This window comes from Mus caroli, unplaced genomic scaffold (genome assembly GCF_978045245.1).
Source record: "Mus caroli unplaced genomic scaffold, Mus_caroli_1 scaffold_14, whole genome shotgun sequence".
Classification (NCBI taxonomy): domain Eukaryota; kingdom Metazoa; phylum Chordata; class Mammalia; order Rodentia; family Muridae; genus Mus; species Mus caroli.
The window spans coordinates 26,355,177-26,377,642 of NW_028227269.1; the positions used below are offsets into that span (position 1 = coordinate 26,355,177).

At 46.5% G+C, this 22,466-nt stretch overlaps 1 protein-coding gene across 1 annotated transcript in view; it reads right to left on the bottom strand.

Annotated features, from left to right (window-relative positions):
• Dcdc2c (doublecortin domain containing 2C) overlaps positions 1 to 22,466 on the bottom strand; it is a 98,562-nt gene that overhangs the window by 8,215 nt on the left and 67,881 nt on the right. Inside the window, 3 exon segments of the mRNA XM_085830126.1 lie at positions 2,707 to 2,852; positions 5,299 to 5,416; positions 6,993 to 7,056. Coding sequence (XP_085686252.1) covers positions 2,707 to 2,852; positions 5,299 to 5,416; positions 6,993 to 7,056 — 328 coding nt within the window.

Sequence of the window (22,466 nt, forward strand, 5' to 3'; positions counted from 1 at the left end):
GAACCTATGGGCATGGTAGCTTGTGTGGTAAAGGCACATTAGGGCTGCAGAGGGGATGGAGGCGGTGATAGACAGGGAACATTGCCCCAGAATATCCACGTGGGCTCAGCACAAGTCTATGGTCCCTTGAGATAGAAGAGAAGAATCAGGGGGTGGGGTGACCACAAAGGAAGCACTAGAGAATGGTGACTGGCTTTGAAAAAGGAGGAAGGATCTACAAACCAAAAATATGGGTGCCCCTGGGAACTGGAAAAGGCATGAAAATAGATTTTTCTGGGACAGAAATACAGGTTGTTAGCCCATGAGACCATGTCAAACTTCAGACCTACAGAACTATAAGATAGTTATTAAGTTTGTTTTCATTTGTTACAAAAACCACATAAACTAATTAAACACTGCAGCCATCTTTTCCCTCCCCCTCAGAACCTCAGCATATGGCTGTCCATAACTGCTCACTGGGAGAAAAGAACTGCCCAGGATCCTCCATCCTGACCTCTGCAGACAGATGCAGAGCCATGGAGCCAATAACGTGTGGATGGTGCAGACACCAAGGTTGCAAACAAATCTGAGGATGGTGTCCAAAATCCAGGCACACAATACATGTGAATTTAATGCAAATATAGACTATGAAATGTGAAGTTCTAACCAGAGATTAGCCTCACTGTGTGCTGCCGGGGGGAGGGGCTTTAGTTTGATATCCTAAGATGCTCGGAGTGTGCAAAGCCCTCTATCAGTAGAGACACAGTCTCAGGGATCACTTAAGGAAGTGCTTCCCATTAGGAGAGAAATTGTAAAGGAGTTGGAAGGCCTGGCTCCGGGATCTTGATGATCCTAATCTAAACCCCAGTCCTATCATAGGGTCCTTTCTCCAAGTAACAAAAAACATGCCAGAGTCCTCATTAGAAACACATGACAATTTATTGTGCTATAAATGCCGTTTCTATGAAACTTACTGCTAGAAAATTCAAGCAAAGAACACAGCAGGAGTGAACTCTAGTCTTTCAGCAGTGACAGAGTGTTGACTTCAGTGTTTGGTTGGCACACAGTAACCATCAAATGACCAAAAGGACCAGTCAAAAGCAGATACACAGAGTCAGCTGAAAATGAACGAGAACCTGAATAAAGGTCACCCCAGTACAAAAGAACCTCACCCAAGCCAACCCACGCACAGGTCCAAAAGGAGAAAGAAAAGAATGAAGGACCATACACCATGAAGATACTGACCACTGGGGCTCCCGTTGCACACAGATTATTTACACTAGTTAGGGACATTTAGGGTCCCAGTGCTTAGACTAACTTGCCACTTTCCTCTCTCAACTTCTGAGCACTTTTTAACTTAATTTCTTATGTGAGTACAGGTGGTTTTACCTGCAGGTATGTTTGATGTTGAGGCACCACCTGTGTTCCCAGAGCCCACAAAAGCCAGACAAGGGCATTGGACACCCTGAAATGGGAGTTATATGTGGTTGTAAGCCACCATATAAGTACTGGGAATAGAATCCTGATCCTCTTGAAGAACAGCCAGTGCTCTTAACTTCGAAGCCATCTCTCCAGCCCTTAATTCATAAGCATTTTAAGACTGTTTGTTGAGCCGGGCGTGGTGGCACACGCCTTTAATCCCAGCAATTGGGAGGCAGAGGCAGGCAGAATTGCTGAGTTCGAGGCCAGCCTGGTCTACACAGTGAGTTCCAGGTCAGCCAGGGCTATACAGAGAAACCCTGTCCCCACCCCCCAAAAAACGACTGTTAAATATTAACTTCCTCTTAGAGATTTTTAGCATATTCATTGACAACCCCTCTGTGTCCATTTGAAGGAAACTGTCTATAAATCAGAGGAAACCTACACTCCACTGCCCAAGGCAATGAAGGAGTCCCTCCATTAGACATATTGAGAAACAATTTAGAAAACACATACGTATTCAGGATTTCTCCAGAAGACTGACACAAGCTGCCTCAACATCAAACACCATACAGGAAATAAATTGGTCTCTTACCAAAAGGATAATTGGGAGTCTCAAAAAAAAAAAAAAAAAAAGAAAAAGAAAGAAAAGAAAGGAAGGGAGGGAGGGAGGGAGGAAGGAAGGAAGGAAGGAAGGAAGGAAGGAAGGAAGGAACGAAGGAACGAAGGAACGAAGGAAGGAAGGAAGGAAGGAAGGAAGGAAGGAAGGAAGGAAGGAAGGAAGGAAGGAAGGAAGGAAGGAAGGAAGACCCATCAGTGGGAAAGAAAATATCTAAAAAGAAGGTAAGAAAATACTTTTCTCTAAAAGTATTTTCTTTTGTTCTTTTCTCTTGTTCTTTCCATATGTAGTCTCTAGACCCAAAACTCAAACCTTCAGTGGTTCAAAGTCAATCCCACACCACAGCTCAGAACACATTCTGAGTCCTCGGCTGTGCCTGGGGACCAGAGCATAGCTCCATCCAACCCCACCTCTATCGAGCAGCAGTGACAAGGCTGAGCAGAGAGACTGCTTTGGTTCATGTGTCTCTAAGAAGGAAACCCATCCCTATGGCTCCCCTAAACTCAAACTTACAGAACAATTCCTGCCAACACCAATATAACACAGCCAAAAATTATTTCTGTAGCCAGGGAGCTACAGAAAACTTATGACTGCTCGGAATTGGTCTTCTGGGATTTGAAATTGCCTCATTCTCCTGGGGAAAAAGGACCCTTCAATAGGGAACATCTAATTCCTCAGCCTCATCTTACCAATGAAGACATGGGGCCCCTGCAACTGGCCTGTGTCGACATAGGCCCTCGACAGCAGGTCCAGGGCTACTATCAGTTCTTTGGGTTGCAGGCTCAGGACTCGCTCTCCTTTGCACCATGTTGCACTCCTAATCATCGTTTTACACCTAAGTAAAAGATCATAGAACATCACTGAAGGGATTTGCTAGAAATAATGATAATTAGCATGAACCACTCCACTAAAAGTGCTCAAAATTTACAGGGTCAAAATGAAGACCAACTGGCTAAATCTCTCCTGCCATATATCTGTGAAACTAAAGAAGCCATTTATACATGCTGATGGACATTTGGGTACATCAGCCAGGGCCCAAGTCCCCTGAAAATGGAATAAGTGCTTGTTTCCATTTCTAGTGTCCTTGGCTATTATGGAGTATGTTTTCAGTGAAGTCCCCCCCCCCCTTCTATGTGTTTAGCACTATTTCATTGAACCAATATGGCCTCACTAGCCTGGATGGTACTGGAGTTGAATAGCCTAACAATACTGAGTAGAAATGGCATGGTCTGACCTCGGTAGCTTGAGTGGAACTAGCACTGGGTGATCTCACTAGCCTGGGTGGTACTGGCGCTAAGTAGTCTCACTAGCCTGTATGGTACTGGCTATGGGTGGTACCTGCATTGCAGCCTCTACATCCAGTTGCTCTCACAGGCAGCTTCCCTTCAAAAATTGCAGCCTATGCTCTCTACCTGCAGCTAAAATGCAAAGCCACAAGGTTTAGGTGGAAGTTGAGATGTGGCCTTATTTTCACACTAGTATGTAAATCCCGGACTGAAGCTCTTGAAAACAGCAGTTTTACCCTCTGGCTACCTAATAGGAAAGGAAATGATTCAGAGAGATTCTCTTGTGGTAGATTAGGAGCTGGGAGCCTTGAAACCCAGAAATTCAACTGTCTCCATAGGATCACTCTAATAATAAATAAAAACATGGGGAAAGAGCAGACACCTGGCTGAGAGAGGTGAGCCTATGCGGCTTCATCCCAAGACGAAAAGAGAAACTGGGATGTCATTGTGATTCCTTCTGCTTGGAATGAGTCGTCACTACAAAGCAATGGAGACTGTCAAATTAGACACCTCAGAGGAAGTACCACAAAGCCAGCTGCTGGGCAGAGAGAGAAGCTGATCCTGACACATGCTCTGCCCTGCTTCACAAGGCCACTTGAGCTCCTGGACCCCAACCATGACCAACACTTGTAGTTCTTTTGAGGACAAATCACAAAAAGTCCTCAAAAAGCCAAGCTAATCCGTGATCATTAAAAACTCATTTCTAAACCATTTCTAGGTTGCCAGATTGACTTAATCACAGCAACTGCAAACCAGGTATCTAATGGAGAAGTAGCCCAAAGAGGCTCTGCCTGGGGATCCTGAAGTTTCAGTACACAAAGGGACTAGGTGAGAAAATGTGTTTGCATCTATGCTGCAAAGGAAAAGGTGTGTCTAGCCTGCATCGCACTGGGCCATGTCCTGATCCTTAGATCCAAGTGCTCTTGGAAGAAATGCCAAGCCAATTCAAGATTTCAATGGAAAAAAAAATGACCTTTCCTTTTTCTCATTTACGTCTGCTTTCTGTCTATCATTCTGCTTCCTAATTCCCCCCAAACAAGATAATTACAATAAAACACAACCACAAATTATTCCCAGTGAGCTAAGGAAAACTTATCACTGCCTTGGAAAAAACGGAACTTACATATCTCACAAAATGTGGGAGGGTACCATGATGCTTTGAAAGCAACTTAGGACAGAGAGAAAAACACAACCTCCCCAGGACCATGAGGCTCCAGCCTTCGGTATCTAAGAGAATGGATCGGCACTGACAGCTGCAGCCTTCCTGAGCAAGGACACATTTTTTCGGTCAAGTGTGAAATGGCTGATTCCCTACTCCCAAATAAATCTTAGTTCTAGGTCATAATTTCAAGAGGCGCCGTGTAGCTGATGGCCTTCAACAGCCCTGTGTAACGTGCCTGGGTGAAAAACCACTCCGGAGCTCTGAGGCTGTAATTGAACTTCAGAGATATTTGTGGTGCTGTCAGGGCAGCTGGGCACTTGGAAATCAGCGTGAGAATTCAGAGGACCCGGCCAACAGCTGCTCTGGCGGACAGAATGGAGCTACCCACGAAAGCTTGCATTCAAAGAGGCAGCCCCAGTGGACATAAGCCCACCAGCAAGCCAGCACACAGGGATACACTGACTATGGGGTCTGAAAGGGACAAACTCCTTTCTGCTCAGTAAAAACGAGAACCATCCTCAACCCAGCTGCCACTAAAACACCTTGGATTCTGCACCAATTTTCAGATCAGATTATTACAGCAGATAATTTGATGCATGATTGACAAGCCTAAGTCTCAAAAAAAAAAAAAAAAGCGTACAGGCCTTCAAGAGTGCTACAATAACTGGCAAAGAGCAGCAATGTGTGGAGGGGAGGCTACAGAAGATGCACCTTTAATTCTGATACAGAGAAACCTGGAAGCATCTCTCAATTAAAACTCAAATAAGGAAACAAGAACAAGAGGGCAGGTCAGACTTCAGTTCTCGGCTGCGTAGATGCCATCCAGGACTTACTTGGCGTGACACATGGGCTCAGTGCTGGAGACCAGGCGGTGGTACTTCTCCTCCAAGTGGGTATAAAGACCACCTTCATGTCTCAGAATCTGAGGGGTCCACTTTGTAAACCTCTTTTCTTTAAAACAGAAAAATGGCCTCTGATAATCGGGTTTGCACTTGTCTCTGACATTACCAAGCAGAGTAGAAAACCAAAGATGACCCAGGATTCAGTGCAAATTCTACTCACGATCAACGGAATGACAACAATTGTGGTGAAATGTTAACATTCAAAGTCAAAATAGTACACTGTAAGTATGATGCCCTGGGTCACGTAAGAGAGTCAGACTCCTCTCTTCTCTTCTCTTCTCTCTCTCTCTCTCCCTCCCTCCCTCCCTCCTCCTCTCTCTCTATCTCTCTCTCCCTTCTCTCCCTCTCCCCCATCTCTCTCCCTCTCCCTCCCCCTCTCTTCTTTCTCTCATTCTCCTGCCATGTTGCCTCTTGTACCCTCATGACCCGAGGGCTCCACCTCCACAGATAAGCTTCTTTCTGCTCTTTACCACTTCTTTCCCTTCAAGGCTCCCCTCCATTCTTATTCTAACTCTGACTACATCTTTATAAGGAAGCTCAGACCACACCATGCATCAGGTGGTAGCTGTCCACGTGCCTAAGAGTGCAGCTCACCCACTCCTGCACTCAGCACAGTCTGCACCTCCCTCCCTCGGTGACAGTCCTTCTATGTCTTTCCTCCATCCTCACACCAGCAGCCACCTAATAAATAAGTAAGGTGGAGAGGGACAGGAAGATGATGCCCCATGGTGTCTTGGAAGCTCTGCTAGGTGATCTTACAGCACACTGCTGCTTCCTGGCAATTCATTGCTCTGCCCTTGATTTTTAAAAAGAGCAACTGTAGGTCTTGACTTGGGGGAAATTACTTGCACAGAGAAAGCACAAATGCTGTGGCTGGAGAGCTTTGTACCACACACAACACCAGGCTGCTGAGTCTCATTTCTACCCACAGCAGGAATCTTGACATCTTGGATGATGCTGTGCATGAGCTCTGTCTAACTTTCAATTCAGTGATACAGGAAATAGCCTTGGGCTGAGTAGCCACCCTCTCTGCCTCAGTTTCCCCATCTGTAAATTATCAAATGCACCCAAAGCATTCTTACTAACCTCCCAAACATGGCCCCAAGTACAATGTCATTTAAAACTATCACATATCACTTTCCTGCTCTTGGTGTTACACCGAGAAAATCAGATGGTGGACCCTTCTATGAAACTGGTTTTCAACATCAATGCAAACTCAGCATGGTGCTGTAGGCCTGTGATACCAGCACTTAGAAGGTAGAGGCAATGAGTTTAGGAGCCCAAGGACAGCTTAGGTTACATTAGACCTTGTCTTAAAACACCAACAAATAAGCTAAAAATGCAAAAGGTATGGTAGAGAATAAAATTATGAAAAATAAGAAAAGGTATACATAATTTGGTGATATTACTGTGATGGTTTTATGGTAGAGAGAGGAAAGGTTAGGTGGGAAGTCAGACCTTTTCTTATGATGAGTTCTCTGCATGTTCTAATTATTTTTCAAGAGATGAGCTTAGTCTGCTGTATACTAGCTGTTCTCAGTAGGATCTTACACATACTCGCATGCAGCCACTGAGTTCTTACAGAGTGTACACATTTCTATTTCTTCAACATCTACATCACATACCTTTTCTCTTTCTGCGGTGTCTTAAGGGAAACCTTTTCTTAAAAGACATTCGTGAATGGTCTCCCTGAAATAGAAACCAGTTATGTTAGCAGCTGATACTTCCTCCTCTGCTTATAAGCAAGAAGTCCCTCTGAACTGGATTATTCAGCTATGGCAGAAACCTGCGCCACCAAGTTCAGTTCACAGAAGATAGCCAAGATGACCTACCAAGACTGGGGGCCAGCCACTAGGAGGTCAGCACCTCTTCTAGCCAGCCAAAGTTAGCATGATTCTGCACAAGTCTAGACTTCCAGACTGAGGCATAAGAAACCTGTGAGACCACTACCACCTACTGGCACCCTAGGGTCCTGACTGCTGGACTCTTAGAAGGACTCAGACACCTTAATGGGGCAAGCATGGAAGCACTCAATCCATACCTAGACCAAATCTGTCTCTCCAATCTTTCCACCACCAATATATCCTCCAAACACGTTCTGTATCAAAACTCACCCAGCTTCAGCTTGCAAGCTACAAAACTGGAGAGCCCCCCCTTACTCTAAGCAGCCAGATAAATCCATGAATTTTAACTTAAACACATCAGACAGCTGATACTTAAGTGAAGAAGGATTCATCCCTGGAGATATATAACTAGAGCCTGGGTTCCCAGAGACCAGTCAGCCCCAAGAGGATGGCAAGAGTACCCAACGGGATCGTCAGATGCTTTCCGCCAAGAGTGTCCAGGCAAGCACAAGGTAGGTTCACAGAATCTGGGGAAGCAAGGGAAGAACATGCCTTGACCTGGGCAAGCCTATGTGCCTTACTTGGACTCTCCCCTACTGGGCGCTGCCAGAGGATAGAAAAGGCCCTGCAATGGAAAAGAAGGGTAGGCACCGCTGCAAGAACCCTCCACACTAAGAGCAGGACAGTAAAGCCTGCCACCCTCTGGGCACTGCTGAAGGTTCACTAGGGTTGGAGAAGGAACAAAGCTCCCCTCCAGGACATGAACAGTTTTGTGCCCAGACCATGACATATCCCTAACCACTAGGATAGGCAGAACAACTGAGAAGTCCTACCTCTAGACCCAGGGACCAACCCACGTAGACAAGAATCTGAAACAAAAAAGAACCCACCACCTACCTATAACTGGCAGGCCATTAAACATAAGTGACAGCTAACAGTGTTCTACAGCAGTGGTGGGGCTAATGCCAGAATGCTAGAGCAGAAGATGGGCCCAGAAAATAGATAATGTATCTCCCTTAAACCCAGGCATGCACTAACTCCACATCTGATAGAGAGCTGATATCCAAAATATATAAAGAATTCAAGAAGTTAATCCCCCCAAAACCAAACAACCCAATCAAAAAAATGGGGTACAGAACTAAACCAAGAATTCACAACAGAGGAATCTCGAATGGCTGAGAAGCACCTAAAGAAATGTTCAAAGTCCTTAGTGATCAGAGAAATGCAAATCAAAATGACCCTGAGATTCCACCTTACACCAGTCAGAATGGCTAAGATCAAAACCTCAGGTGACAACACATGTTGGAGAAGATGTGGAGAAAGAGGAACACTCCTCCATTGCTGGTGGGATTGCAATCTGGTACAACCACTCTGGAAATCAATCTGGAGGTTCCTCAGAAAATTGAAAATAGATCTAACTGAAGACCCAGCTATACCACTCTTGGGAATATGCCCAAAAGATGCCCCACCATGCTACAGGAGCACATGTTCCACTATGTTCATATCGGCCTTATTTGTGATAGTTAGAAGCTGGAAACAACCCAGATGTCCCACAACAGAAGAATGGATACAAGAAATATGATTCATTTTCACAGGAGAATAGTACTCAGCTATTAAAAGCGAGGACATCCTGACTTTGGAGGCAAATGGGTGGAACTAGAAAATATCATCCTGAGAGAAGTAATTCAAACCCAAAAGAACATGCATGGTATATACTCACTAATGAGTGGATATTAGCCAAAAAAAAAAAAAAAAAAAGGAAAGAATACCCAAGAGACAGTCCACAGAATTCAAAAAGGTCAACAAGCTGAAGTGTTCAAGTGAGGATGCCTCAGTCCCACTTGGGAGAAAGAAGAAAGCAATCACAAGTTGGAAGGGAGGGAAGGACCTGGAAGGGAAAGTGGATGGGGGTAGGGAGAGGGGGAAAGGGAAACCTGATCTGGTATTGGGTGAGAGAAAAGGACTGAAGCCCTGAGGGCCAGCAGAAAGAATGTAAACAGGCAACCTCAGGAAATAGGAGGTTGGGGGGCCCCCCAGAATGCACCAGAGACTCTCCAGACTCAAATGAAATGCCCGACAGTAGGGAGAGGGGACTTATAGAGCCCATCTCCAGCAGGAAGACAGGACATCAAGTGAGGGACGGGGTTGCCATCCCACAGTCACAACTCTGATCCATAATTGTTCCTGTCTGAAAGAATTACAGGGATGGAAATGGAGAGGAGCCTAAGGCAAAGAAAGTCCAGCGATAATCCCAAAGTGGGATCCAGCTCAAGGGGAGGTCTCAAGGCCTGACAGTCTTACTGAGGCTGTGGAGCACTCACAAAAAGGGACCTATCATAACTGCCCTCTGAAAGACCCAAGCAGCTGAAAGAGTCAGATGCAGATATTTGTACCCAACCAATGGACAGAAGCAGCTGACCCCTGTTGTTGAATTAGGAAAGGCTGAAAGAAGATGAGGAGAAGGGCAATCCTGTAGGAGGACCAAAAGTCTTAATTAATCTGGACTCCTGAGATCTCTCAAAAACTGGACCACCTAGCTAGTGTGGACCACCACACTAGCTGATATGAGGTCCCCAACACACATACAGTAGAGGACTTCTGGGTCTGTGTTCATTCAGAGATGATGCACCTAACCCTCAAGAGACTGGAAGCCCCAGGGAGTTTAGAAGTCAGGTGGGGTGAGAAGTGGGGGCATCCACGTGGAGACAAGGGGGTGGGGAGAAAGTATGGGATATGGAACAGTTGGAGGGTGGATGGGGGTGGGGGGAGGAATAAAATATGGAGTGTGAAAAATAAATTAATTTTAAAAATGTTAACAAAGGGGAAAAAACAGGCATGCACTCCACACAAGGTAATAGCTCAGTAACCATAGCAACAAGAGCGCTGATCTAACCTCCTGTCTGGGCTGACTCAAGGCCCTTCTAGAGGATTAATGGAAGAGGAAGTGGCTGTCATGGTGGAGCCTCTGTATAGCCTGTGTGTGTCAAATCCAGCCCTATGTCTGCTTTTGCACACAAAGAGTTCTTAGGATACAAGCAGGCAGCATTCAAGCTCATGTGTTAGCCACAGCGAAATCTGCCGTGCTTAGGACATCTGAAATATTTCTTTTCTGGCATTTCACCAAAAGAAAGTTTGCCAAGATGTACTACATGTGAGTTTAAGAGTTTAAGCAAAGTTTCTCAAACACATGCAAACAGAAAAAAAGCTACCCAGCACAAAGTCATAAAGCCATCCATGGAACCAGACACTGATATGTCCCATATCCTGGAACCATCCAAGAGAGGATCTAGACAGCACTCTTCAAGTATTAGCTACCAATGCAAGAACAAGCAGAACAAGGCCTGTGCCCAGTCTAGCCTGCTGTCTGTTTGCCTCCACATTCTACCACAATATGCCACACCATCACTTCCCACTGCCCATGGGCATTTTCCCCTAACAGCAAAGGTAAAGAGTTAAAACAGAGATTATACAGCTCCCAGGATGAAATATTTACTCCCCATTTCTTTAGGTAAAATTCCCTATACCCTGCTTTAGTAGAAAAATAAATGTCATCCATTAATGAATGAGAAATATCACCAAAGAGAGTGAGCTATTAGGAAATATCCACTGGAGATGCTAGAAATCACTTGAGTGGTGATGGATAACAGATAGGTTCAGTTATAAAATAAAGTCAATAAAAGATCAGGTATTCAAAGATAGATGAGTGCTGGACAGCCAACTAGAAAAAGAAAGAGGGACAGAGTATCCAAGGGCAGTAGAATGATACCTTACATGGTAAACATGTGTGGGGTTGAAATTCCAGGTAGTGAATGCATACATAGGAACCAGAATCTCTGATGAGACTACAGCTAAGAGTTCTTTAAAATATTGAAATATATCAATCCATGGAGAGAAGATGTTCTAAGGACAACAGGACAAAGAGAAACACAGAGGAAGGAAGAAGGCGAGAGAAGCCCAAACACTGAGGCACGTCATAATTTGAACTGTTGAAAAACTGAATAGAGAACTGTAAAGGAAGCCAGATGGTCCAGAAACAGAATCCAGAAAGGGAACATGGAAGGATCTGCTCTAGCCTGAAACAGTGGAAATCCAGAGTTGGTGGAATGGCACCTTTAGAAACCGAAAAGGTTTTATAAGCAAGAGTTCCCTACTGGGTAAAAATGTCCTATAGAAATAAATGCATTTAGCAGCAGCATCCCAAGCCTATGGAATGAAAGCGAAGAGAACTGATAACTCACCAATGAGATATCACCAAGCTGGAATGTTCACTATCCCGCTTTCAGCTGTATAACATCTGGGCATCCCAACAAGGAAAACCTAAGATGTGTGTGGTGTGAAGACCCCAGCAGAGCACACCTCCCAGAAACCAACTGTGCATGTGCTCTGGTGCACACACACACACACACACACACACACACACAAAAAAAAAAAAAAAAAAAAAAAAAAAAAAAAAACTCTGCTCAGCATACCAACTGTTAGGCCACAAAGCAAGTCTCCACAAATGTGGGAAGATTGGAACGATGTGACATGTTTGCTTAAAACACAAGGATAAGATTAGACTCTGTGACAGAAGGAAACCTGGGAAACAGGAACGTTTTCAACCAAACGACTAATTCCTTAAAGTAGGTCAGACAAGAAACCACTGGGAAACAAGAAAATATTCTGAAATGAATGAAAACTAAAATATAACACAGTGCATGTGACACGGTGACAGAAGTGCTTGGAGAAAATCCATGGCTTTACATCCCAAGATGGGAGAATGGGCTCTAGAGAGTAACTGGAATGTCTGTCTCACAAAACTACAAAGAGGGGGCATCGAGGCGGGGGGATAGAGTAGGGAGGAGAGAGAGAGAGAGAGAGAGAGAGAGAGAGAGAGAGAGAGAGAGAGAAATACTAAGTCCAAAGCATTCTCAAGGGTTATCTCATGAGAGGAGGAGAGGGAGAGAGAGAACACTAAGTCCAAAGCAGTCACAAGGAAACCGTGATGAGGTTTAGAGTGGGACAAGGAGGAAAGCAGACAACCCAGGGAAAGAAATCCAAAGTCAGTTCTTTGAAAGGTCAGAAAAAAATAAATAAATAAATAAAACAGACCCTGAGTTATACTGACCAAGCAAAAAAAGAACCCACAGTTTAATAAAATTGAGAACATTTCAGAATACCACTATGGAACATTCAAAAGTAAAGTGGATTATGAAACAATATAATAAATAACTTGCTAGCAAATTAAATGTGCTATATAAAATGAATAAATCCTAATAAAGACACTATTGAAACTGACCCAAGAAGATTAGAAAATATCAAACTAGAACAAGAGATTAGTTTGGGAATAGCCCCTCCCCCCCTCCAAAACAACCGAAGCCCAAGTGTCTCCACTGATAAATTCTACCAAACACAAAAGACAAACCAACCAACACACAGTGGAATACATGTCCAAACCTACAATGAAATAATTCCTGATGCAAGCTAAAAAGTGGACAAGCCTCAGAAACCCATCAAAAATCTTGGAAATCTCAATGTTTCAGTATTCAGATCAATAGACAAAAATCTAATTTTTTTCTACACACTTGTAATAAATAATTAAACACCAATATTTTAGGTGCTGTGTTCAATAGCACCTAAAATAGAATAGCTGTACATAAATTCCACAAGCTGTATCTAAGATTGTTAATGCTAAATGGCACAAACATTTATTTGAAAGTTCACGTGTAGCCAGGTAGTGGTGGTGCACACCTTTAATTCCAGTACACTGGAGGCAGAAGCAGGCAGACCTCTGTAGTTCAAGGACACCCTGGTCTACAGAGCAAGTTCCAGAACAGCCAATGCTACACAGTCTAGTTCCTTATAGTGGCAAGAGACCACTGAGAGCCACTGAGTCCCATGGAAAGAGACACTCTGGATGTGAGAAAGCTGCCCGGGGGCTGACATCCAAAACCTAATTTCAGAGCATGACCAGCCCTTTCCAGAGTGCACATGTACTTATGCCAAACTCCTCAAGTCCCAGTGAAGGCAGACACAAGCTCTGCCTCAAGAATGCACAACGAAGAAGAGAAAAATCCCCAAGCTGTGACACTCTGGGGCTGGACTCCAATCTGCCTCTGGCTTAGCAGGTTGAGTGTGCACAAGGCTGTCCCCCCACAGCCATAGTTAGGAAACCAGAAAGCTGCAATGCACAAGGGGTTCCTTGGTACTCTTATTCCTCTGAAACAATAACATGTAAAATATTTACCGAGAACATAAGTGGAAAGCAAGAAAGAAACGGAAAACATGTCCTAAGCCAGTATACAGAATCTGTTTACCCAGGCCTGGAGTGGTCCAACCTGAGCCTCTGCCTGCTTCAGATCATGAAGTGTGTCTAGAAGGCAAGAAACTGAATTCTGGAAGCACACCTATAGCAACAGGGAGGAACTGAAGTGACAGAGAGAAGCCAAAGTATGCTCTCATCGAGGGGAGGGTAAAGCCATACTCCAGGCTGGGGCCACCTCAGGCCGAGACAAAACCTACACCACGCCTTATCCTCTAAAATACCCCAGCACCACAGGCCCAGCAGACACTAACGGGTGTCAAGGAAGCTAGCTCACCAAGAAACAGTCTCTGAAGAAATGGGGAAACTATACCGTGCCCACAGAGGCACCAGACAACTAGAATATTCACTTTTACAAAACCCCAGCGCACCAATATATCCATAATCCATGATTTATGCTGCATAGGCTTGTGCCTGCTAACACTGTTCTGCTTGGTGTGAGGCATCACAAACCACATGCTCTAAAGAACCAGTAGGTCCTCTCCCCCACCTCCAAACTTAAACACCAAAAGTTTGTTTGCAATAAACCTAGTCACTTCCCTTAAAATATCATAAAATGTGTTTGGCAAGGTTCACAGCATCACTGGGCCAGGAATGAAGGCACACGATGTCACGTTTGATCTTGCAACATTGCCAGGGTCACCACCTTGACCCTAACATTGAAATAATTCTCTGGTCTGGCCAAATCAGACATGGGAAGGAAATGTCGCTCACAGTTTAGCGGAGGTGCCTATCATTCGACCTATATTGGTTCTTTGAGAGACCAGGGTGGAGGGACGAGACAGTGGCCATAAAGCTCTACAGTGCAGACTTCAGCTCCAAGCACTGCCTGTGTCGACAGACGAGAGTTCATGTTCAGTGGCTCTTTCGCATCTATTTCAGCAATGAGTCACCTCCACAGTAAGAGAGCATCATCTCCTTTTCCATATAATAAAAGGAAATAAGGAATAAAAGGAAAAGAGCCTTTAAAAATCAAAGTCCTTACCTTTGCTATCAATATTCATACTGGGAAAAAACCTTCCACTCAATACTAGTGATAATCCAATAACTGCTGCCTGTTGAGTTCAGTTATAGACATGATAGCACAAACACTTAAAAACTAGGCCTGCTCCCACTACAGAGCCTTTCCTTGGTCGTTAAAGTGAAGTTTTTAAGACTCTGAAGCCACCCTTGTCTGGCCTCAGTGAGAGAGGAAGCACCTAGGCTCACAGAGACTTGAAGTGCCATGGTGGAGCGATACCCAGGGAAACCCCCCCCCCTGCTCAGAAGGGAAGGGGAGGGGGAAGGATTAGAGAAGGGGTGACTAGGAGGGGGGCAATGAGTGAGGTGAAAAGTGAAAAGGTAAAAAATAAAATAAAATTTAAAAAGCACAAAGAAACAAAACACCAAACCCAAAGAAAAAAAGAAAAAAGAAAAAAAAGGAAAATAATCTGAAGCCAGAGAGGCAAACAAAAGCAATGTACAAAACTGAAGCAAGGGAAGAAACAGTTCATCAGCAGACTAGTCACAAAGGAGGATGGTGACAAGCAGCTAAAAAGCTGCTGATCTTTGTCTAAAACACCCATCTCCTGCAAATGTCAAAATGAACTAACTACTAGTTGTCTCCAATCACCTGCCCAGGATCTGCCATGTCCTGGGTGGCCAGGGAAATGTCAACTGTGCCCACTGTCCTCTGTGAATTCAAAGTCACATGGACGGATCAATTTGTCCTGCTTGGTAGGACTTCCGAAAGTGCAGGTGTTTGAAACAGTCAGGCGAGGCACTACAGAAGAGATGGGTTTGGGCAGGGGCTGTGAAGCATGCGTCAGAATGGAGCTACCTGTGAAGCAATGGGAGAGGGCACATGGAGTGACTGTGGAAGGATGGAACAGTGCAGTGAGAGGAGGAGATATGACCTCTCAGGTGCGGCTGATGGGAGTCCAGGGAGCCACTGAGAGAGGAGTGCAGCTGTAATGGAGTTTAGGGTGCTTTAATAGTATCACAGAGTGGAATTGCCGGGCTCCCAACACCTATGAGGCAGGTGGGGAGACTTCTTGCTGCCAGTTGGCAAGAATCAACCCAGCAGAGTTTCCATTAAGAATAGGAGCTGGAAAGGGGTAGCGGTTGGGGATGGGGCTGAGAAGTGGAGTGGAACAAAGGCAGTTGGTCCCCACAACTGTGGTCCAAACACTGAACTTGATGTCCCACTCTTGGAGAGATCAACTGAGCTGGGAAGTACAAAGTGAACCAAGAGAGTTGAGTAAGGTGCTGTCCAGTGGGGTGGGGACAGCAGAAAAATCCTCAGGCCACGATGAGAATCAGAGTGTCCTGCCATGGAACAGACCCAGTCATGAATGAGAGGTTGGTGAACAGTGTCCACAAAATATTCTCGGGGAATTTGAGGAGGAGCTAGTCTCCCTGAATTCAGCTCTTATGAGCCAAGCTATTCTGGAGAACAGTGAAGATGGCGGAAACAGTGTGCACAGACTTGAGAAGCAACTGCAGTCATGTGTACACACCACTGCTCACACTACACATGGCAGCAAATGATTTAGGCTGGTGAGTGAACGCAAGTAACTGGAAGTACCCAGAACAACATCTCAAAGGGGATGACATCCGATGACTGTGGAGCCAAATGAAACCTCCAGAGAAGGAAAAGTTTACGGTTCCAGAAGAAATAGGCACAGAGACCCACGAGAGTTGAACGATGAAGATGCTTGAGGCTAGGGGAGTGAGAAAAGGTATATTCTCTGACCTGAATGTTTGTGTCACCCAGAAGTCAGATACTGAAACCTCAGCCTGAGAGGGAGGATTAGGAGGTGGGGCTATTAGAAAGTAATTAGTACATGACAGTGGAGCCTGCATAAGATCAGCATCTCCATAAGAAAGAAACCCATGTGCTTTCCTTCACACAAAGATGTGGCAAGAAGGTACCATCTATCAATCAAGAAGCCCCACCAGCCACTGGAACCACAGTATTGGCCTAGAACTTTCTCAGCCTTAAAGATGCTGAGAAATGAGCATCTACTCCTGCTACACTCCCTAAGCCTGAAGTATTCTACTCTATCGATCCAGACAAGGAAACTCTTAAGGCAGTCTAAGGAGCTGGCAGCACTTGCTATGCTTGGCATTAGTCTAGCCAGACCTGGAGGAGTTCTGTCCACAGCAGATATATCATATCTATACCACTTACATTTAAAAATACAGAGTGTGGGGGCTGGAGAGATGGCTCACCAGTTAAGAGCACTGGCTCCTCTTCCAGAGGACCAGGGTTCAATTCCCAGTACCTACATGGCAGCTCACAACTGTCTGTTCCATGGACAAACATGTTCAGTCATACATGCAGGCAAACTACCAATGCACATAAAATAAAGATAAGTAAACTCTAAAAAAAAATACAAAATGTGCCTTTTTGTCCTAGCATTCAGATAAATTACCAGTAACCATTGAAAATCATCTTCATTTACAACTGGAAGAGGTAGGGTTGGATTTGGGTGAACAGGTAGGCAGAATTGCAGCCCACCAGGGTAAGAGAGAAAGTTCCGTCCTAGTTGCCTCCAAAAGAGGCAAAAGCAGTTCCTGGGACCAGGGTAAGGGGTCCAGAATCCCTCTGGAAGTCTCTCACTCAACCCTGAAGAGCACTAAAAAGTAAGGAATGCTCCTCTTGCAAAGATAAGGGGCTGGGACAGGAGAGGCTGTTCTGGAAGTGAGTAGCTCACGCCACCACATCCAGGAAGGTTACACAATGTCCTTCAAGTTTATGCAGCGAGTGACAAGGAAGGTTCTGAAGGAGACAGCTGCTTCTGGGGGGTGAACGTGTGCCTGGCAAATGGGTCGGTGTGCACACACTGGGAAGGAACAGTGCTCTGAGATACAGAGAGCCTCCTGTGAAGAAGGCAAGTCAGAAGTTAACAAGAAGCAAGGAGCTGACTGAACCATTAGCCACCAAAAACAGGGTTTACATAGAAGCAACTCTCTGGAGAACTTGATCCTTTTGTTCCAAATATAGTATAATAGCTGCCATTTCCAGGTGAAGTTTTAAACGACTGGAGATGGTTTCTGACTTGAAAACACTAAACCTTCCTATTGAATAGTAAATGAATAGTAATAACAGCGGTCAGTGAATGTCTCATGGGTGCCCAGTGTCAGGCAAAAAATGCTCACTCTCTAATGAAGTTTTATCATCAATATGGATGAAGCGAGAAAGTGTAGGCTAAGGAGCCTTCAGAGAGCCCTGACCTCCGGCTCAGCTCTACACAGCTTCATCAGGACCGAGTCATCCATACACAGAAGCTTGACAACCTCTTACTACTGCCATCACCACAAACACTGCTTCTTAGAGTGGTTCACGGCTCTCAGAACCACATAGAGGGTTGGCTAGGTCAAACTCTGTTCATAACAGTAGGAATGCTCTCTTGAGCTGATGGTGGAACACAGAGAGAGACTCATTAGCATCAGGGCAGATCAAGACATAGCTCCAAGCTTCACAGTTCAGTCCCACAGATCCATTATGGTTGTGCATAGGAAGTTTGGGAATAAAACTATTTTTTTCATTAAATATTGACCTCCAATCCTTTGCTATTAGTATTCTGTGTAAGGAAACAAAAAAATGCATGCAAAGCAGTCCTGCTATACCTCCTCCATGGTCACACACAACCCCAAAAAGCACATAAGCTAACCACATAGCTTGTGGGGTGGTATTCTAACTGAAAAGCATAAATAGCAAGCTCTGCCTATCCACTGGAGGACTTGGCAGGCATTTTAACAAATGGGGGCCTCACTGTCGATGAAAACAACTGACAGCGTTTGCACGCAGTAATAAAATTTGAGTGTTCAAAACAGAAAAGAAGTTTTATATCATGCATGTGTGTTTGACATCTCTCTCAATGCTAAAAGTCTTTTCTCCAGATATTGGCAGAAATACTAATGTGTGTGACTTTTCAATGCTGTATAATTAATGTGTTATCATCTGTGTGGCTCCACTGAACCATATTTTCCAAATGACCAATGCACTGTGGTACAAAATCATACATAAGTAATAATCCACTCAAACCATAACATTTAATAATGGATTTTAATGATAGGAGAAAATGATGGAGCAAAAGTTCACAGGTGTGGTTCATACTGCAACTAACCTTTAAAAGACCATGTGTATCAAGCCTAGGTGTAGCACCCACGAATGTCCACAGCATCTAAAAGGCTACTTAAGCATTTCTCCTCTCAAGGACATAACTTATGACGGCTGAATGCTCTTAGGCTATTTTAGTTGACTGATGCAGATGGACATGTGAAACCGCTGCTTTCTGTGAACCAAAGACACTGCCAAAAATGAAAGACAGGATTAGTTAGGGAAGCAGAAACTGGCCTGAGTAGGGCCACAGGCCTCACCCGGCCGGATCAGCGCCAGGGTAGCGGGAGCGCAGGGTTGCCTGACACCCGCCAGCTACCCACGACCCCCGCTGCAGGATTTTGGGACTGCTGGTGAGTGGAACACAGCTTCTGCTCCAATCCAATTGCGCGGGACCTGAGACTGCATTAGTTAGGGAAGCAGAAACTGGCCTGAGTAGGGCCACAGGCCTCACCCGGCCGGATCAGCGCCAGGGTAGCGGGAGCGCAGGGTTGCCTGACACCCGCCAGCTACCCACGACCCCCGCTGCAGGATTTTGGGACTGCTGGTGAGTGGAACACAGCTTCTGCTCCAGTCCAATCACGCGGGACCTGAGACTGCTCGGGTTGGGGAGAGAGAAATCCGGCCTACATAGGGCCACAACCCTCTTCCGGTCAGAAAAGCACCTGAGCAGCTGGGGCGCAGGGTCTGCTGACACTCACCAACCGCCCACAACACCCGCCACAGGATCTTAAGACTTCTGGTGAGTGGAGCACAGCTTCTGCTCCAATCCAATTGCGCGGGACCTGAGACTGCATTAGTTAGGGAAGCAGAAACCGGCCTGAGTAGGACCACAGGCCTCATCCGGCTGGATCAGCGCCGGGGTAGCGGGAGCGCAGGGTTGCCTGACACCCGCCAGCTACCCACGACCCCCGCTGCAGGATTTTGGGACTGCTGGTGAGTGGAACACAGCTTCTGCTCCAATCCAATTGCGCGGGACCTGAGACTGCATTAGTTAGGGAAGCAGAAACTGGCCTGAGTAGGGCCACAGGCCTCACCCAGCCGGATCAGCGCCAGGGTAGCGGGAGCGCAGGGTTGCCTGACACCCGCCAGTTACCCACGACCCCCGCAGCAGGATTTTGGGACTGCTGGTGAGTGGAACACAGCTTCTGCTCCAGTCCAATCACGCGGGACCTGAGACTGCTCTGGTTGGGGAGAGAGAAATCCGGCCTACATAGGGCCACAACCCTCTTCCGGTCAGAAAAGCACCCGGGCAGCTGGGGCGCAGGGTCGGCTGACACTCACCAGCTACCCACAACACCCACCACAGGATCTTAAGACTTCTGGAGAGTGGAACACAGCTTCTGCTCCAATCCAATTGCACGAGGGACTAGAGACTGCATTAGTTAGGGAAGCAGAAAAACGGCCTGAGTAGGACCACAGGCCTCTTCCGGCTGGACCAGCACCGGGGTACCGTCAGCTACCCACGACCCCCGCCGCAGGATTTAGAGACTGCTGGTGAGTGGAACACAGCTTCTGCTCCAATCTTTAAATAGTGACAACGATAACAACTAACCCCAGAGATTACCAGATGGCGAAAGGTAAACGTAATAATCTTACTAACAGAAACCAAGACCAATCACCATCATCAGAATCCAGCACCCCCACTTCACCCAGTCCAGGGCACCCCAACACACCGGAAAAGTTAGACACGGATTTAAAAGCATATCTCCTGATGATGATAGAGGACTTCAAGAAGGACGTTAATAACACACTTAAAGAAATGCAGGAGAACACTGCTAAAAAGGAAGAAGACAATAAAGAGGAAGCACAAAAATCCCTTAAAGAATTGCAGGAGAACACTGCTAAAGAGTTACAAATCCTTAAAGAAAAACATGATAACATAATCAAACAGGTAGAAGTCCTTACAGAAAAACAGGAAAACACATCCAAACAGATGATGGAAATGAACAAAACCATACTAGACCTAAAAAGGGAAGTAGACACAATAAAGAAAACCCAAAATGAGGCAACACTGGAGATAGAAACCCTAGGAAAGAAATCTGGAACCATAGATACGAGCATCAGCAACAGAATACAAGAGATGGAAGAGAGAATCTCAGGTGCAGAAGATTCCATAGAGAACATCGGCACAACAATCAAGGAAAATGGAAAATGCAAAAAGATCCTAACTCAAAACATCCAAGAAATACAGGACATAATGAGAAGACCAAACCTACGGATAATAGGAGTGGATGAGAATGAAGATTTTCAACTCAAAGGACCAGCAAACATCTTCAACAAAATTATAGAAGAAAACTTCCCAAATCTAAAGAAAGAGATGCCCATGAACATACAAGAAGCCTACAGAACTCCAAATAGACTAGATCAGAAAAGAAATACCTCCCGACACATAATAATCAGAGCAACAAATGCTCTAAATAAAGATAGAATACTAAAAGCAGTAAGAGAAAAAGGCCAAGTAACATATAAAGGCGAGACAGCTTCTGGGACAGGCAGGAGCCACAGAGCCGCTGAGGCAGCACCCTTTTGGGGCCGCAGACATCCGGCACCCTCCCAGTCGGAGGACAGTGACCTGCCCTGCAGGGAGCGCCATCTTGGCTCCGGGACTCCACCGAGCTTAGTCTCTACAGGTCAGAGTGGGGACCACGGGGGCAGACGGCTTCTGGGACAGGCAGGAGCCACAGAGCCGCTGAGGCAGCACCCTTTTGGGGCCGCAGACTTCCGGCACCCTCCCAGCCGGAGGACAGAGACCTGCCCTGCAGAGAGCGCCATCTTGGCTCAGGGACTCCGCCGAACTTAGTCTACAGGTTAGAGTGAGGACCACAGAGGCAGACAGCTTCTGGGACAGGCGGGAGCCACAGAGCCGCTGAGGCAGCACCCTTTTGGGGCCGCAGACATCCGGCACCCTCCCAGTCGGAGGACAGTGACCTGCCCTGCAGGGAGCACCATCTTGGCTCCGGGACTCCGCCGAACTTAGTCTACAGGTTAGAGTGAGGACCACAGAGGCAGACAGCTTCTGGGACAGGCAGGAGCCACAGAGCCGCTGAGGCAGCACCCTTTTGGGGCCGCAGACATCCGGCACCCTCCCAGTCGGAGGACAGTGACCTGCCCTGCAGGGAGCGCCATCTTGGCTCCGGGACTCCACCGAGCTTAGTCTCTACAGGTCAGAGTGGGGACCACGGGGGCAGACGGCTTCTGGGACAGGCAGGAGCCACAGAGCCGCTGAGGCAGCACCCTTTTGGGGCCGCAGACTTCCGGCACCCTCCCAGCCGGAGGACAGAGACCTGCCCTGCAGAGAGCGCCATCTTGGCTCAGGGACTCCGCCGAACTTAGTCTACAGGTTAGAGTGAGGACCACAGAGGCAGACAGCTTCTGGGACAGGCGGGAGCCACAGAGCCGCTGAGGCAGCACCCTTTTGGGGCCGCAGACATCCGGCACCCTCCCAGTCGGAGGACAGTGACCTGCCCTGCAGGGAGCGCCATCTTGGCTCCGGGATTCGGCCGAGCTTAGTCTCTACAGGTCAGAGTGGGGACCACGGGGGCAGACGGCTTCTGGGACAGGCAGGAGCCACAGAGCCGCTGAGGCAGCACCCTTTTGGGGCCGCAGACTTCCGGCACCCTCCCAGCCGGAGGACAGAGACCTGCCCTGCAGAGAGTGCCATCTTGGCTCCGGGACTCCGCCGAACTTAGTCTACAGGTTAGAGTGGGGACCACGGGGGCAGACGGCTTCTGGGACAGGCAGGAGCCACAGAGCCGCTGAGGCAGCACCCTTTTGGGGCCGCAGACATCCGGCACCCTCCCAGTCGGAGGACAGTGACCTGCCCTGCAGGGAACTCCATCTTGGC